The sequence below is a fragment of the Populus trichocarpa genome, chromosome 1, assembly GCF_000002775.5.
Source record: "Populus trichocarpa isolate Nisqually-1 chromosome 1, P.trichocarpa_v4.1, whole genome shotgun sequence".
Taxonomy (NCBI): domain Eukaryota; kingdom Viridiplantae; phylum Streptophyta; class Magnoliopsida; order Malpighiales; family Salicaceae; genus Populus; species Populus trichocarpa.
Window position 1 is genome coordinate 41,459,410 of NC_037285.2, and position 19,193 is coordinate 41,478,602.

General features: G+C 31.8%; 1 protein-coding gene across 2 annotated transcripts; it reads right to left on the minus strand.

Annotated features, from left to right (window-relative positions):
- Window positions 1–13,977: 13,977 nt before the first annotated feature.
- Window positions 13,978–17,614, minus strand: LOC18095493 (histidine biosynthesis bifunctional protein hisIE, chloroplastic). 2 transcript variants are annotated; one of them, XM_006370092.3, is made up of 6 exons: window positions 17,496–17,585; window positions 17,154–17,376; window positions 15,038–15,283; window positions 14,861–14,956; window positions 14,612–14,763; window positions 13,978–14,358 (listed from the first exon to the last, which is right to left on the minus strand). In XM_006370092.3, the coding sequence occupies exons 2-6, from the start codon at window positions 17,322–17,324 to the stop codon at window positions 14,163–14,165; spliced, it is 861 nt and encodes a 286-aa protein (XP_006370154.2). In that variant the 5' UTR covers window positions 17,325–17,376; window positions 17,496–17,585; the 3' UTR covers window positions 13,978–14,162. The 2 variants fall into 2 exon arrangements, with proteins under 2 accessions (XP_006370154.2, XP_024449524.2); XM_024593756.2 differs by lacking the exon at window positions 17,154–17,376 and having other exon boundaries at window positions 17,496–17,614.
- Window positions 17,615–19,193: the final 1,579 nt, after the last annotated feature.

Sequence of the window (19,193 nt, forward strand, 5' to 3'; positions counted from 1 at the left end):
TGATTACTAAGTATATGTTATTATAATTTACCCTATCTTTAATTTCCCATTCCAACTTGTGTTTTATAACACCACCCCTGATGCATACACTCGAGCTCTACATTATTGAAATTTCCTATATAGAGATTTAGAGTTAATTTCTAGTTTTCCAAGTTAGCTTAGAGAGTACTCTCTCTCTCTCTCTCTCTCTCAACCAAAAGAGTTTTTTTTTTTCATACTGAAAACATGGTATAGAGCTTGGTTCATGAAATCCTTGAACCCTTGATTTCTTTTATTTTTTTGAGATCTTTGAATCTTGAACCCTTGATTTTTTATTTATTTTAGCTTGAATTGTCTTAGCAAGTTCTTTCCATCTCAATTAATTTGGACATAAAATTGGACAGTAGCCTATACTGTTTGGAAACAAATTAATTTTGACAGCAGGCAATTCTCGTAATTAATTTACAGTAGCACTGCACACCTCTAATCATCTTTCCAAATTAGCAATAGCTATAGCGTGAATTGTTGGTGTATCTGTTTCTTAACCTACACTCCACTCAACAAGAAGGTTAATATTTTCCTACAAATACTCAACAACATAGTTAGTTTCAATAATGTAAGTCTATACTGCTAACTTTCAAATATTATTTGATATTTCACTATTATCTTGTTACATTGTTACCTATTTATTATGATCAATACAACAGAATAGTTTTGTGTTGGCCAAACCTCCTCCTCCTCCTCCTCCTCCTCCTTCTTCTTCTTCTTCTTCTTCTTCTTCTTCTTCTTCTTCTTCTTCTTCTTCATGGAATCATAACCCTAAATAGCTAATACTACAATTCTCTTAGACACACTTCCGCATCATGTCATCTCCATCCACTTTCAATGATGTTGACCGCCCTAATGCACTCAATCTTTTTTATAACTCTCTAAATCATACCTCCATACCAACATCCTTTAAATGTGATGGCCCAAACCACTTAGGCAGTCTTTTTTATTTCTTAATAGCAATGATCTTATAGAATTCACGGAAGGATTTGAACTAGTCCTAAGAAGTTCAATACTGCTAACTCTCTCAACCTTTCTTATACAAACTAGTATAAGAAAGATCAAGCTCTACTAAGAATTATTTTATCATCCATCAGTCCAAATCTTGTGGCTTTTATGTATGGTTTAAACACTTCTAAACATAGTTATTAAACCCGGACCGGCCCGGCGGGTCGACCCGGGGGCTGGACCGGTTCGGATTTGTCAAAAGACCGGCCGGTGCAACGACCCAGCAAAACCCAGTAGACCCGGCGAGTCAACCCGTGACCCGGACGACCTGGGTGAGACCCGGGCGAGAGCCCTTTTTTTTTTTCAAATGTGAGATTTAAAACCTATTAGTATATATATTCTATGTTTTCAAGAAAAAAGTTATGTTTTTTCAATGTGGGATAAAAAAAACTTTTTGGTTTAAATATTTCAACTTAAAAGGATAACATAGTATCTTTTTAATGTGGGATTTGAAACCCATTAGTATATATACTCTATGTTCTCAGAAAAAAAAAAACTATGTTTTTTCAATGTGGGATAAAAAACTTTTTTTTGTTTAAATATTTCAACTTAAAAGTTTAACATAATATCTTTTTAATGTGGGATAAAAAACTTTTTAAAATATTCTTTTCAACTTTATTATTTATAATATGTATAGCATATATTTACATGGATTTTTTCTTAATTTTTTCATATAAAATATTAAAACTTTAATTTTTTAAAATTTTTCTAGGTTGACCCATAAAACCCGAGACCCGGCCCCTTGGTCGGGTCAACCCCTGGACCGGGTTTAATAACTATGCTTCTAAACAAGTATGTGTTGCCCCTTAAGACATGATTTTCCAGCCAATATTGTTCTCGCATTGCTCATATGAAGCACCAATTGTAAACCATTACTCAAAGGTCTCATAATTGCTCTACATATTTAGACAGTGCAAAAATTATTGTTGATCAACTAGCTGTTATAGTGAAAGATCTCGTTTGGCCAAAACTTATGGGCTAAAAATCTCATTCATTTTGAAAACTGGAGCTAGCTATCTATGATTGAAAGAGAGACTGGTCTTAACGTTATTGATCAATAGGAAACTAATATTTATACGAGGGGAATATATTACTAAAGCTATCTATGTCGATTTTTCTGTACATTACATGGTTGTGCAACCATCGTTTGCCAGTTTCTCTGCAGATTCATGACTTCATCGCTGTTGTTTTTGCTGCTATAGTTCCTAATTAATTTATCCTTTGTTTTGTTTTTTCTCTACTTCTGGCTTACAAAAGAGAATTTAGAAATTCATAGAATATAGGATCTGCGCTTGGAGAAGATATTTTTCTTCTCTTTTTTTATTTTTTTCAAAACCTTAAATGTCTTTCCGAATGTACCTTCGTTTCTGTCATTAATGGCGGAACAACTTGGTCAAGTACATGGATTTCTCAAAGACATCAATATAGACCGAAATTTATTATTGTTTGGCCTACATCCTTGCATTTCTGATTTTCCGGGTTCGTAGTTGTCTTCTTAGCTTTATAAAAATGAGAGTACCTAGCTTATCACTATTTCAAGTTTTATAAATTTTAAGATTAATGAAGATTTATATAGTTGTTAACTTCAAGGTTCATGGGATCAATCAAAATATACACAAGTTGATCTGGACACTTATATTAATAAAACAAAATCTAATATTTAAAGATTATATAAAAATTAACTAGAAAAACAAAAACAAGTACAGATTTAATTTCACGAGTAAATAAAAAATATTTATAAAAATAGTTAATCATTAGTTCTCAACCACAATATAAATGGAATCATATACATATGACAGTTAATAAAAGAATAGAAAGAGTTTCTAATGTGTTTTTTTTCAAGTTATATATAAATTCTTGAACTTAGAGAATTAAAAATATTAAGTTTTTCATTAACTAAAAGAGAATAACCATTTAGTATAACTAGATATGTTATATTTATTGAGAAATGCAAAGTTATATAGATAAAATTCGTGTTGTGCACCTTAATTAATTGGATTGTTTTTTTTATGAATCTCGATATGAAACTTATATACTTATATAGATATAATTTAAAATATTCTTTTATAATTTCATTCAACATAAAGAATTTCTTAAAATTTATTAATTTTTTATAATATTATTTTCTTGAATATCATTTAAAAAAGTTTTGAATTTACTTTTATTTTATCAATTAATAATCTAAGATTCTAGACTTTTATTAAATAAATAAAAAAACCCACCAAAGTATATATATATATATATATATATAGTTTTGCATTTATTCCATGCATCCACACATACTTAAAAACTTTTTTTCTTCTGTTTAAAAGAAGCCATAGATTATATCATATTATGCTAAATGAATATTTGTGTTATGATCTAAGACGACGTGTTGAAAAGAATCTGCCCCCATAAAAGTAACTCCCATGTTTGCTTTAATGTCTGGACAACTTGGTCAGGACTTTTCAACAACAGCTTGGCCAAGGCTAGAGTAGCTGGATTTTTCAAAGACATCAATATAGACCAGAGTTGAAGGGATAGCTAGCCTGCCTCTTAAATTTCTGATTATTTTTTTTTTTCATGTTCCAAGCTGGCATTCAAGATAGATTGGATATTATTATCCACTATGCAAGTTGCATATCATGGTGACAACCAGGACTCTCGACACCGCGTCATAGTTTTTTTATTTATTTTTAGACTAATATGGGTGTCCGGACAAGCTTAAAGGGAAAACAAATCACCTTCGTCAAACTCTTCTCTTTAAAACAAACTTATTGGCACTAAGATCGGTTTTTTTATGGTCAACCAAACTTTTTTCTCTTTCTGCTCTCTTTTTATAAAGAATCTCTCCTCTTTTGACATTTGGGGACTAAAACATGAAACAAATAATATCTATGACCAAAACATAAATCCTAAAACAAAGATAAAAAATGCTAAAATTAAAAAATGAGTGACTACATTGAATTTTGTCGCTCCTTTTGTATGATAAAATACCAATCATATCTGGTTATTGAAAAATCAGGATCCGAGTTTTTGGACTCTAAAAATCCAATTTTCTTCCTATTTTCACCTAACAATACATCAATAACACCCCTAGAAACCTCAATAAACTTATTTTTAACACTAAAACACCATCTAATTACCTTAAAAACAAAAAACCAGAGTGAATAAAAAAACTTAACAAGCTTCAATCTACTTTTTTTAGTATGTTTAAAGGGAAAAATATCATCTTCATCGAACTCTTCTCTTTAAAACAAACTCATCAACACTAAAATCAAACTCTTTTAATGGCCAACCAAACTTTTTCTCTTTCTTCTCTCTTTTTATAAAGACCCTCTCTCATCTCTCAACATCTAGGGACTGAAGCGTGAAAAAAAATAATATCTAGGATAAAAGCATAAATCCTAAAACAAAGATCAAATATTGTAAACCTTTGGTTCAAAAATCAGTAAATCGGTGTCAAATAGGGTAATTCTTAATTGAAAAATGATAAATTATGAGGAGAAATTGTTGTGGTTTGGGATGAAAATTCTCAATAAATTAACTATAATTTTAGATGAGATAAAGTAATAAATCGGTACGCACAATGTCAACCTGGTGACGAATCACGTAAATTCCTCAATCCAGTAAAATAATTATTTAAAAGAAAATCTTTATAAAATGGGATGAAAATAGTTGGATAATAATAATAATAATAATAATAATAATAAAGTGGAATTATAAATAAAATAATGTATGATTTTACAAGCAAAAAATATTGATCGTCGGTATAAGCCTCACGTACAATCGTGTTATTTTGACTGAAAGTGGTGAAAACTCTGAAGAAAATCTTATTATGATTATGTATAGGAGTCCCCAATGAATTAGTTTAAAAATCTTGATAATTTAAGTAAATGAAGTAGGACGCAAATTTGGATTTTGGCATAAAAAAGTACTTATTATCCGGTTTTACAATTTTAAACATAACTCTCAATCTGACCTTTGAATTAGGATAAACTTTTACGAGGAGTATTCTGACGTATTTTTTTATCTTAAGTTAGAATTTCAAGTCATTCAAATTTTGAAAAGGCTTTGCGAGAGTATTGACAATCGATTAAATTACAGAAGATGACACGTGGGCCATTAATAACAGCATTTTGGAATTTGAAATAAATAAAAAATTATATTCTCCTCCTGAAAAGAATGAGTGTCTAAACACATCAAACACAAGATTTAAGAAAAAAATCAAGTGAGAGAGAAGAGGATTCTAGACAGAGAAGTCATTGCAAATGTAGGAGGGAGTGGAAAAAATTTGATTGGTTAACATTCAAAACTCATTTAATTGTCTGGTAAGAGTTCTAAACTCAATTATACAAGTTTAAGTTAGAATAAGTGGATTTTATGCAAAATATCTAAATTTTGAATTAGAGCTCTTAAATACAAAAATAAGGGAAATGTGAAAGTATGGTAGTGTGATGTAATTGGGATGGAATAGGATAGGAATGAGTCAAAATAATGAACAATTGAAGAGCAAAACTTGTTATTCTATTGGAGCATAGGGCTGGCCATATTAGGATGAAAATGAAAAATTATTGAACTAAAGTGAATGTGGGTTTATTCGTATGTATTTAGCATGTGTTGGTATATTGATGATTATTGGAAAGAAATTTAATTATTTTATTTAATTGTAATTAAATTTCCAATGTACTTTAAATTAAAACTTTGTACTAAATTGATGAGATAAATGGTTTATGGTTATATGTTGGTTTGTGAAATGTGTAATAAATGTGATGATGGGTTTTGAGATAAAAATTGAGATAAATGAATAAGGAAGAACAAGGCCCTTTAAGGCCAACTATGTGTGGATATTTGGGAAGTTATGTTGTTGATGATAGTTTTTATAGATTGTGGTTAATGGTGTGTTGGTGACATAAAGATATGGAAAAAGAGATTGTATAACCTAGTAGTTGAGTGTTTAAATTAACAACTCATATATTTGAAACATGTATTGCATAAAAAGAGGTAAAGATAAAAAAAAAAAAAAAAACAAATTATAAGTGTAATGATTATGGAATAAAAGGTATCTAGAGTTAGATGATAAAATAGATAACTTGGAATTTTAAATGGAAACTAAGGTGAAATTAAACTAAATATATATAATGAAACATTGATGACTTATGAATCACTTATAAGTGAGATATTGGAAAGTAATTGGAAGGTAAGGTGTATAATTAGAGGGTATTGACAATTAGGCAAGATTATAGCATTACGACATAATGGATTTATATAAAACATTAATGACAGGATAAGAGAAATTTATGTGGGAATATGTGTCATTGAAAATTGGATAGCATAGGATATAGATATAAACTATGGAAAATGAATTTGAAATTTTTATATGATAAGTTGAAGAAAGGTTACATTGAAGAATTGTGCAAAAAGATTTAGATTTCATAAAAATAGATTTAATGAGATATTAATAAGGGTATTTTTTTTGTATCAGGAGAGGCATTTAGAGTGGCATCTTCTGCAGTTGGAGGAATGCGTTCAGCAAGAGGTGTTTTTAAACCCTATCCTTTTGGATTATAGTATTTCATGCATAAAATCTTTAGTCAAATTTTATCTTGTGATCTTATTGATGAGTATCAAGATGTGAAAATGAGTAAATGTAATGATGGACTTGAAATGGAATTATAAGAATTGGACTCTTGATGAGAAGATGATGTGATTTAAGAAATGTTAACTTGTCATTATGTATAGAGGTTGATGTCAGCATGCCATTAAGATGAAGGTCAATGCCAATTTGCCATTAGAAATGAAAGTTGATGTCAACCTACCAGTAGCATGGAGGTTGAGGAAATAGAACCCGCCATTATGTTTAGACGTTATGTGGAATTTGAATTATTGAAATAGACTCGTTATTGAAATGAAGGTTGAGCAATGTGCTTAGTCCCATTATGTGAGCATGAATGAAAACTAGCTTGAGAAGGAAAGAAACTTGATGACACGATTTTAATGTATGGAGATATAAATTAATAGAAATATAAAATGAGTTGTTAAAAGTTATTAAGTAAAAAAGGGGCAGTGTTATTTGGTTACGTCATGATATCAATTGAATACTTGTGTTGATTCATTTAATTTATTGGAAATAAAGTTATGCTCTCTAATGCTTGAAATATAATATAACATGCAGGACACCCCTCCCCCCACCATACAGTCAGACCATCTTGAACTATTCTCCAGGTTATTAGTTTTTTGATAGTTAAGATAGTATTTTGTTATGTCATCAAACATATATGTAAAAAGTTATCTTTTTGGGTATGTATCAACTAGAATGTATTGTTGAATTAAAGATCTAAACTTAACCCTTTTTATTTGTAAGAATTTATAGATAACATATGTGGATTTATATTCCTAATTTCTCAATAGATAAACATCTAGCTGTAAATTATTTTAAATTACAGACATATTTATATCGCATTAAACTGATATGTGGATTAGATGAAAAGAAATGTGTGATGGTTGATGTTGCTACGGGCATGCCTAAGGCTACTAGGACTCAATTGTGTTGAGTGTTCATTGCATGTATCAAAAAATATTTATGAGTAATGATAAAAAAAAAAAAAAAAAAATGGACCGCGACAATGGAATATTAATATGTGATATTTGAATGGGTCATAACAATAAAATTTAACTTGTGATATCTAAATTGTTTGTAATAAAAAAAATATTATGTGATATTTGAATACAGTATATATGGGCAAGAGAAACGTTTATATTGGAAAAATAACGAAACTTGCCACAAATTGATATGAGAAATATTTAAGTTGGAAATAAATATTGAAATGTATTATAAGTAATTTTAAGAAATATTCAAGATAAAAGACATAATAAAAAGAGTCAGATTGGATGAAATGTATGTGTAAACCAGAAATGGACTGGAAGTATACTAAGTAAAAAACATTAATATGGATAAGCCATAATTAATATCATAAACTTTGGAATTAAAATTGATATTGATGAATCAATAATGATATAATGGATAATGTGATGAACTAACGAAATCAATTGGTCAAAATAAAACAAAAGCTTGGGAAAGTCGACAAGATATATAATTGTAATGGAGAGATGAAATGTGGTATAAATTAAGGCTGTTGTAAAATGAAATGATGGCATAAACTAAATACACTCAATGGATTAAATGGGGTAGAGATAAAATAAGATGTGGAAATGGAATATATTATGGAAAAGTTACAATGGATTCAATAAATATTAAAGGAATGAGTGAAATTCATATTGAGATGAGCTATGAAATAGGTGTTAAATCAAAAAGTTAATATATGTATGACGACATTAGTATAATCTATTTATTGAAAAGGAAGAGTTCATCGGTGATTAATTAGAAAATATTAAATTGAAAATGATGCAGATTAATGTATGTAGAATAGATTAATGATATTAGTTATATTCATATAGTTGTAAAATATAATAATCATGATGAGGTGAATACTTATAAAAAAAATTTGTGATGTCGTGTGTTTTATATGTATTTTCTTTTGAAGGCCTCAATTCTTATAAAAAGATTATCAAGTTGCTTGGTCCTTCGAATCATATAAGTTCTAGTATTTTATAACAATTGTATTGAAATTAAACTTATACATGTGATTTGTAAGAATTGTAATCACACTAACATGTAAGTATAAATATTATATGGAGGTATTTGTAAATTAAATGGATGGTAAAATAGAGGCTATTTAAAAAAAATACCCCTAAATTTCACATAAACAACAATTAAAAAGATAATAATTGCATTAAAATTTTAAAGCATTACAAATATGCTAAAATTGAAAAATGAGAGACTCAATTGAAGTTTACCCCACCTTTTGCATGAATAATGACCCAAATTTGTAATGGTTATTAGAAAATTAGAAACTAAAATTTTGAACCCTAAAAATTCAATTTTCATCTTATTTTCACCTAACAATACCTCAATAACAATCTAGAAAACTCAATAAACTTATTTTTAACCCTAAAACACCATATAATTACCTTAAAAACAAAACACCAAACCAAATAAAAAAACTTCACAAGCTTCGATATATTTTTTTAGCATATTTAAAGAAGAATAACTGCATTTATCAAACTCTCCTCTTTAAGATAAAATCATTAACTCTAACTTCATCATTTTTCATGGTCAACCAAACTTTTTCTTTTTGTTATTTTTTTTTTTTTAGATACCTTTCCTTTCTTGACATCTAGGAATTAAAACATGAAGAAAAAAATAATATCTAGGACCAAAACAAAAATTAAAAATGCTTAAAATAAAAAATAAAATAAAAGGAGGGAGAGAGAAAAAAAAACTAAATTGAAGTTTGCCGCATCTTTTGCATGAAAAAAGATCTTTTTTATGTTAATTTTAATTCTTGTTAACTTAACCTTTTTTTAACAATAATCTAAAATTCATTTTTATAAAATCAATCTTTCATATATCTTGTATACATTATTGAGAATTACCAGTATTTATTACTTTATTATTAGAATAAGTTTGTTATTATTGCTTAGCTGTCAACTTCTTAGCTCCATGAATCATGTAGTATTAGTTGAGATATAATGTTCTATTGTTACTCATTTAGTTAGGATTTTTGTAAGGCTATAAGAAGCCAGACATAGTTGTTTTCAATGTTAAGTTATTCATTCAATTTGTCTTGAGTTCTTGATTATTTACATTGATCTTTTATTCTTAACAAATTGGTATCAGAGCTCCCACTAGCCCTGAGAAAAAAAACCGCTGTTTTTTGAGTAACTTGCAAAATAAAGGAGAGTAAAAGAGCGAGATGGCGAACAAAGGCAATCACAACTTCATTCAACCATCCATACCATATTTTGATGGTCATCTTAATCATTGGAGCATGCTGGGGGAGAATTTCTTGAGATCTAAGGAATTTTAGCACTTGGTTAAAACAGGTTATGTGGAGCCAGAAGTAAGAATAGCTATGACTGAAGCACAACGAAAAAAACTTGAGGAATTAAGGCTTAAGGATCTGAAAGTGAAGAATTACTTGTTTCAAACCATTGATAGGACTATTCTTGAGACTATCCTGAAGAAGAACACCTCTAAGCAAATCTGAGATTTGACTGACAGGTTCAATTATATAGTTTATTCAATCAAAGAATCAATGGACATTGATGTGCTTTCAATCGATGAGTTGCAAAGCTCATTGATTATACATGAACAAAAATTCCAGAAAAGTAGTGGGGAAGAACAAGCCCTAAAAGTGACATCTGAAGATAGGTTTTATGGTAGAGGCCAAGGCAGAAGAGTTTTTAGAGGAGGAGGAAGATGCAGGGACATCATGCTTTCAACAAAACCACTGTAGAGTGTTATAGGTGTCATAAACTTGGCCACTTTCAGTATGAATGTCCCACAGAGACCAAAAAGGCAAATTATGCTGAAATGGATAAAGAAGAAGAGATATTGTTAATGTAACATATGGAATTGCATGAAACTAAGCGTGAGGATGCATAGTTCTTGGATTCTACATGTTCAAATCATATGTGTGGAGATAAGGCTATGTTCTATGAGTTAAATGAAAAGTTTAGATAGTTGGTTGGAAACAATACAAGAATGACAGTAATCGGGAAAGGAAATGTCAAGTTGTATTTGGATGGCATTCATCATGTTGTCACTTATGTGTTTTATGTACCTAAATTGAAGAATAATCTTCTAAGTGTATGACAGTTACAAGAAAAAGGTTTAGTGATTCTTATCAAAACAGGGATGTGCAAAATCTACCATCCTGTGAGAGGTTTGATTATTCAAACCAAGATGACAGTTAATAGAATTTTTGTATTAATGGCAAGGGCTCAAGTCAAAGAAACTTCCTATTTTCATGCACATGCACATGCACAAAATCTTTCACATCTATAGCATTACAAATATGGTCATCTTAGTCATAAAGGACAAGAACCTTGCAATACAAGAAAATGGTTCGAGGATTACCACAACTTCCTGCATCAACTACAATGTGCACTGCCTGTATCGTTAGTAAGCAGCATAGCGATTCCATCCCAAAAAAAAGCTAGTGGTGAGCATCTTAGAGGCTACAACTCATTCATGCTGACATTTGTGGCCCAATCACATCAATCTCAAATAGCAAGAAAGGGTATTCGTTATGTTTTATTAATGACTATAGTAAAAAAGCATGGGTTTATTTTATAGTAGAAAAATCAGAAGCTTTCCAGTTTTTCTAGTATTTTAAAAAGTCTGTTGAAAAGGAAACTGGACAATTTATTAAGTGTTTAAGAACTGATAGAGGTGGTGAATTCAACTCTATGGAATTCAATGAGTTTTGCAAGCAAAATGGAATCAGGAGGCAGCTCACCACAGCCTACAGTCCTCAGCAAAATAGAGTGGATGAGAGGAAGAATAGGACAATGATGAACTTGGTGCGGTCCATGCTTTCAAAAAAGAAAATTCCCAAAACCTTCTGGCCTAAAGCAGTAAACTAGACTATATATATGTTGAATAAATGTCTCACTCTTACAGTTAAAAACATGACTCTAGAAAAGGCATGGAGTGGAGTGAAGCCCTCAGTTGAACACTTTAGAGTGTTTGGATGTGTAGCACATATCCATGTACTTAATGCAAGATGAACCAAACTGGAAAACAAGAGCTTTTGTTGTGTACTACTAAGAGTGAGTGAAAATTCCAAAGGTTACAGGTTGGATGATCATGTTGCAAAGAAAATTGTAATTAGCAGGGACATAATTTTTTAAGAAGAGAAACACTGAGACTGGGATATAAGTTACATAAAGCAATTACAAATGGACTTAGAATGGGGGGAAGAAAGTGAAACTGATGAAGATAAGACAAATGGTTGTTAAGGTGCAGAGACAAATGGTGATATTGAAGGCTTAGGGGTAGAGCCAAATGGACATGATATTGAAGGCTCGGGAAATATTTCTTCAAACACAACACGTGAAGAAGATGTCAATCTGCATGAAAGAAGAGAAATAACTGCTCCTATTTGGATGAGAGACTATGTCTTTGGAGAAGGATTATCAGAGGAAGAAGCTAAGCTGAATATAGCACTTGTAACTTTTGTTGATCCATTAAGCTATGAAGAGGCAGTGAAAAGTTACAAGTAGAGGGAAGCTATAGATGCTAAAATATAGTCAATTCAGAAAAATAAAACATGGAGTTTGACTAAATTACCAGCTGGAGCTAAGAAGATTGGAGTAAAATGGATATACAAGACCAAGCTTAATGAGTTTGCTGAGATGGATAAGTTCAAAGCCCGGTTAGTTGCAAAGGGTTATGCTCAACAATATGGTGTGGACTACACAAAGGTATTTGCTCCAATTGCAAGAATGGATATTATTCGCATGATCATTGCTCTAACTGCTCAGAGAAATTGGCCTATTGATCAACTCGATGTTAAATCTGCTTTTCTCCATGGAGAATTAAGCGAGGATGTGTTTGTGGAGCAACCAAAAGGCTATGAGCAGAAGGAAGGTGGGCACAAAGTTTACAAACTGCATAAGGCCTTGTATGGACTAAAACAAGCTCCTCAAGCTTGGTTTAGTCGCATTAAGGCTCACTTTACTCATGAAGGGTTCCAGAAGTGCATCAGTGAGCAAACCTTGTTTGTCAAACAAATCGGTAGAGGTAAAATCTTAATTGTAAGTATTTATGTCAATGACTTGATTTTTACTGGGGATGATGAGCAAGTGATGTTAGAGTTTAAGAAATCAATGATGAAGGTATTTGATATGACTGATTTAGGAAAGATGAGGTTTTTTTTAGATGTAAAAGTGTTACAGAAGGATAATGGGATTTATATCTGTCAAAGAAAATATGCAATAGAGGTTCTGAGACGTTTTGGAATGGAAGAAAGCAATGCAATGATGAATCCTATTGTTCCTAGTTTTAAAATTAGGAAAAATAGAAAAGGTAACAGAATTGATGAGACTTACTATAAATAAATGGTAGGTAATTTTATGTATATCACTGCTACAAGGCCAGATATGATGTTTGTTGTGAGCTTTATTAGCAGGTTTATGGCTAAACCAACAGAACTTCACTTACAGGCTACAAAGAGAGCACTAAGATACTTGAAGGGCACTGCTAATTATGGAATATTTTACAAGAAAGATGGGAACAAACAATTGGTTGCATTCATTTATAGTGATTATGCAGGAAACTTAGATGATAGAAAGAGCACATCTAATTATGTTTTTATGCCAAGTGGAGGAGCAGTTTCTTGGTCCTCAAAGAAACAACCTGTAATCATTCTTTCAATAACTGAAGCTAAATTTGTTGCAGCCGCAACCTGTACTTGCCAAGCAGTATGGATGAGAAGGATTCTAAAGCAGTTGAATCATGCACAAGATGATTGCACCACTATGATATGTGATAACAGTTCAACTATCAAGCTTTTATAAAATCGTGTTATGCATGGACATAGTAATCACATTGATGTGTGTGCATTGTGGTTCTCAAGATCAAGTACGATCTAAACCACTTAAGCTGGAGGCATTTCTGAAACTTCTGAAACTTCGACAACAACAGGGAGTCTGTATTCAGTAATTAGTTTAAAGGGAGGGAATGTTAAGAATTACATATAATGTATTATTATTACTCATTCAGTTAGGACTTATGTAAGGCTATAAGAAGCCAGACACTATTGTTTTCAATGACAGTTGTTTTCAATGTTAAGTTATTCATTCAATTTGTCTTGAGTTCTTGATTATTTACAATGATCTTCTGTACTTAACATACATGAGATATCTTGTATGCATGTAAGAAGATCAACTAAAAAAAAATCAATAACCAAAACGAAGACTAAAATCTTAAGAGATCTAGATGAAAATGAAGTGCATGAATGATTGCTTCAAGTTAATGCGGCAATAAAAAAAAATATAAAACCCCAGGATTTGGGAAGCAAAGCCTATATACAAAACTAGATTGTAGACTGCAGATCATCAAGATGGTGCTTATTTATCTTTCTCAAATGATTACAAGGGAAATAATTGCGAGAATTGGACAATGCAAAGATTTTGCAAATCATTTAAACAGCTCAAGTTACAAAACGTGACAACAGATTCCGAAGCCAAGACCACAAACAGCACAAATCCATAAACACCGGTTATCACGCCTAGCTTGCCTACCCACGACTTCTCTTTTCCTCGATACCTGACTGAAAAAATCTCTTCCGTAGAACTTCTAGCACCTCTTCTATTTTTACACCTTTAACTGCCATTAGAACCATGGCATGATAAAGTACATCCCCCATTTCATCGGCAGTACGTGCTTGGTCCTCATTGTCCTCTAGTGTTCGGCATAATTCATCTGCCTCTTCCCTGTAAAGCATAATACAGGACAGTAAGATCTAAAACTGAAGACATTAACAGAAATCTTGACCTTAATGCTCAGCGCAATTCATCAGTCAATTCCATTTAGTAGTGAAATAAACTGGACAATCAATTAACAAAGTAGAGGATGCAACAGCTCCCTGAAATTTGATGTTCTTAATAGTTCTGAGATCTATATGTAGCTTTCTCAAGAGCAGGAGGATAGGAACTCTTACATATCAATTCAAATAAAGCTAAGTACCTGATTTTCAAGCAGAGTAAGTCATGATCAAGTAGTAATCGTTTAGTCCATGAGGGTTTTCCAATTTGTGGCAATGCTAATTCAGCTTTGCGCTCGGAAATTATTGTTTCCAACGAGTACAAAGTTGTCAGCGCCAACTTATTTCCATCAACCTGCCATCAATGATCAAAATTTAATATATATAGAAATAAAATAAACGGGGACATCATTCATAAATAAAATAAAATAGAAGTGATTGGATATAGTCACCTGTTTATTTTCTAACAAGTCAGGGACTGATGTGTAGTAGCAAGTTTCTGACCCTGTGTGGCAGGTAGGTCCATCCGGCTTCCCAAGGTAAATTATCTGAAAAAGAACACATTTAAACCAATTCCAAGCACAAGAAAAGATGACAGTTAATGTATTCCAACTACAGGATTAACATACAGAGTCACGGTCACAATCAAGATAGATGTCATGAACATTGATAAAATTCTTCGACGTTTCTCCTTTTGTCCACAGAGCTGAACGTGACCTGCTATAAAATGTTGCCTTCTGAGAGGAAATTGTTGTAGCGAGTGCATCACTGTTCACAAAGCCTTGCATTAATACTGCTCCTGTGTCAATATTTTGAGCTATGCCCACTGCCAAACCTTTGTCGTCCCATTTTACACTGTCTAACAATGTCTCGACCTAAAAAATCAGACAATTAGATGTCTCTATTTTTTGTATAGGAAAGTCAGACAGATTTATACAAATAAATAAATAATTTGACGTATATTTAAACAATCAATGAGCACAAAGCAGATTAACAGTTCAGGGCGACAAAAGATGAGATTTCCTTCTAGTTCAGATTAGACAAGGTTCGGAATAATAGAACAGCTCAAATTATTAACACGTACCACCTCTGGAAAAAGAAAAGGAAAAAAAAAGAATTTAATTTCCGTTGGCTGGAAATCATGCTCACATTGATTTGGTAAACGGAGGACCCCAAAGACCGGCATCTATTTTATAAAAGAAGAACTGGATTGACCAGACAGCGTGACCGTTGACCAGAACCGGCAAATACATTTCATTTATACACAAGGAAGGATCCAGCCGGTGTGCCCCACCTCCAACTCCAACTACTACAGGAAAGACCCCCCTCTCATGAATCAATTTGATTGATCTTCCTCTTTTGGAAGTTGGAAGTCCCGCCAACCGGTGGCTCCGGTTTACCATTATGATTATTTACCGGCCTCTACCTCTATAATTGGATTAGTGGTACTACTTTACCCTAAAATGAGTATGTTGTTGTTAATATTCCTTAATTCTTATTATGTTGGTACTTTTTCCAATGCTATTGAGAATTCTGGTTATTCATATGCATGTGTTACCTAAATCCCCATAAAAGTCCAAATCCTCAAAAACTACCCATTCTGAACGTTGAACGTTTTCCTTATGTCGCAGCAACCAGCTAGCTAGAACTAGAAGAAGAAGCTATTAAAATCAAAATGCCACAAGCTTAAATCCATGGCCCTTGTTTGAAGTTTATAAAAGACAAAAAGGCCAGGGTCACATTCCCAAAATATAAGAAACCAAATACGTGCAATCTAAAATTTGACATGTAGAATCCAGATGTAGCTCAAATAACAATCAAATGTATATTATTGGGCAACGATGGACACTTTCAAGAGGGTTAAATGACGAGTGGGAAACCCATTAATCAAATATCCTTCTCTCTCTTCAATTTTCCAGACATGTAACAATCTCTACCACAATAAACACGGTAGACATCTGACTTATGTCTGATATCATATAGAGCTAACAAATGAGAAATAAATACATGAGTTGATTTGTTTACGATGTCACGTTCATTGGGTGGAAATCATCTTCACAGACAAATTGAACCAACCATTAAACCAAAATGCCAAAACAGCAACATTTAAGCCGGATCATCATCATAGTTTTTAAAGAAACCAAAAGTTACAAGGAAATACAGGGGGGAAATCACGTGAACTCTCGACTATGGTTCTTCACTGCCAGCAAAGTTGATATATACAAACCATATAAAATTGCGTAAGTTATGTATATCCATTGCATGTATCACCAAAAACGAAAATGGAAAAGTAAAGACACATCTATTTGCATATATTATCAGCACAAAGACACCATTGTTCAAAAATGTAAATGGTATTTCGTCTGACATGTTTCTTCTATTCACAAAACAGACTTTCAGGTTATTTTTTGATAAAGAGCTCAAGGTCACATTACCAAATGACATGCAGTCGAATATGTGCAAAATAAAATTTGACATGTAGTGTCCAGATGTAGCTCAAATAACAATCAAAATGTTATTGGGCAACGATGGACACTTTCAAGAGGGTTAAATGACGAGTGGGAACCCCATTAATCAAATTTCCTTCTCTCTCTTCAATTTTCCAGACATGTAACAATCTCTACCACAATAAACACGGTAGACATCTGACTTATGTCTGGTTGTAAAATCTTGGGCAATCCCAAAAATAAAAGAAACTATAAAAACATATCATTACAAGCATAAACGCATTTCTTTTTGAAGTACCTTTGATTTAAGATAGATCTCTTTATCAGATTTTTTATCAGCAGAAGCAAAAACTAGAAAACCCCTTTGCTTCTTGTTGATAATATTATATCTGTTCTGATCCCCAATAGGAAAGAAAACATGGGTTCTTGATGGGACTCTTAGAGCTTGAATACAATGAAAGGCAGCCATTGAAACAAATATGAAAGTTCTCTACTTTTTGTTTGTGCCCATGTCAACATTCCTGGAAGCAAAAATGTAGTACCAGATAGCATTAACTCAGGTTTCATTGACATATGAAATCTTTTTTGCTTCCCAACTACAACAATCTCGTTATCATCAACCAAAATAGCAGGAGATTACCTTGAGATAGAAGAGAGACTTGTGTGTGTGCTGCGTCCAGCCGTCACGTTTGGTGACTAGGGTTTCACTTTGAAAGTGCTAGTTGTGTCCCTATTTATAGAGGGGAGCGGTCATAAAATGGGTTAAGTCTAAGTAAGTCCATTGGGCATGTGAGCCCATATTTCTTTACTATATCCTTGCTTTTTAAAGAGGGGAGAGGTCGAAGTGTTTAAATTTATGTTATTTATTAAAAAATATTTTCAACCCTAAATATTTTTTAAATTTCTTATAATATCATCCAATTATTTTAAAAAATCATAACTACTTTACTATTGCCATAAACTCACCATTGCTTCCACCCCCAACTACCATTATCACCATCACCAAGATATATTATCATCATCATTATTCTACAATTATTGTAAAACTTTTCCCATGTATTTTCCATTAGGAAGACAAACGCACTTTTTATCTATTGGGAATCTCCCAATTCCAAATTTCCAAAACAAAAGTGCAAAATCTTTGCATGGACTCATGAATAGCCTGTTAAGCTGGACTAACACGGCCCATTAAGAATGGATCCACCAACGTCCATGTCCTCGCATTCGGTTCGGAGAAGAATCATACGGTGCATTCTAACTATGAAATCCTTATTTTATATATATATATATTTGGTGCATAAAAAGGGTAAGTAAATAGGTCAATCTCATGTTCAAAAGGGAATCAAACTATATCTATTTTGGAATCGAGATTTAAAACAAGTGAAAGTAATTGGGTTATAAATATGTGATTGGTAATATTGAAGCAACCGATGATGTCTTGTCACATTAGAGACACCATGAAATTTCTTTCACAATTAGTATGATTTGATTTGATTCATGGGATTCTTTTTTAATGCAAGATAAGTGGGGACATTGTACGATTTGGGGGCAAAAGAAGCTCACGAGATGGAATTGAAGAGGCATGAGGGCATGCATTTCATTATGCTTTTACATGTTTGCATTCACATCTTTAAACTCTATATTTATCATGTTACTATCTCTAGACTCTAAGAGAAAAGAGGGGAAATCGTTGAAAAAAGAGAGAGGAGAGAAAAAGAATTAGGCCAAACATAAAAATAGACAATATTGATGTTAATAAATTCATTCCGAAGAGGAAGATTCAATAAAAATGGTTTTTACCCTTTAACAATACTGGAAAAAAAAAGCAGCGTTTGTGAATATCTTTTGGATTTGGTCTGATTTTAAAATTTTAAAATTATTAGAAGATGTTTCGAGATTAGAAGTGGAGTTATTGAGACTTTTTTGGATGTTTTGGTGTGTTTTAAGATAGTAATAATTTGAAATTTAGATTTTGAAAGTTCAAAAACTCTATTATGATTTTACAGCTGCTAGAGATTATTACAGGAGACAACATGTCGTCCGTTCAATTTAAAAAATAAAAAAAAGTCAAGAATGTGGGTTTGGTCTTCCATGCCAGCAAGCGTCTAGCCTCCTAAATCGAGAAACATTTTTTTTTAATTTTAAATAAATTCCTTCTTAAGTTAATAATTACAATATTATTTAAAAAATCATATGATTACGTACTTTCTACTTAAGATTAGAAGTTTCTATAGCTATATTTGCAATACCTTTGTTAATAATTATATATGAGCACAATATGCAACAAATTCTAAAAAGAAAATTGAACATAAATATTTGAAGAGGATAGTGTGTGAAT

Coding starts and splice junctions, on each gene's coding strand:
- LOC18095493 (XM_006370092.3), bottom strand. CDS start 17,324: ATGGCTGCCTTTCATTGTATTCAAGCTCTAAGAGTCCCATCAAGAACC. Junction 15,284..17,153: donor AGATCTATCTTAAATCAAAG/GTACTTCAAAAA, acceptor CTGATTTTTTAG/GTCGAGACATTGTTAGACAG. Junction 14,764..14,860: donor ACTTGTTAGAAAATAAACAG/GTGACTATATCC, acceptor CATTGATGGCAG/GTTGATGGAAATAAGTTGGC.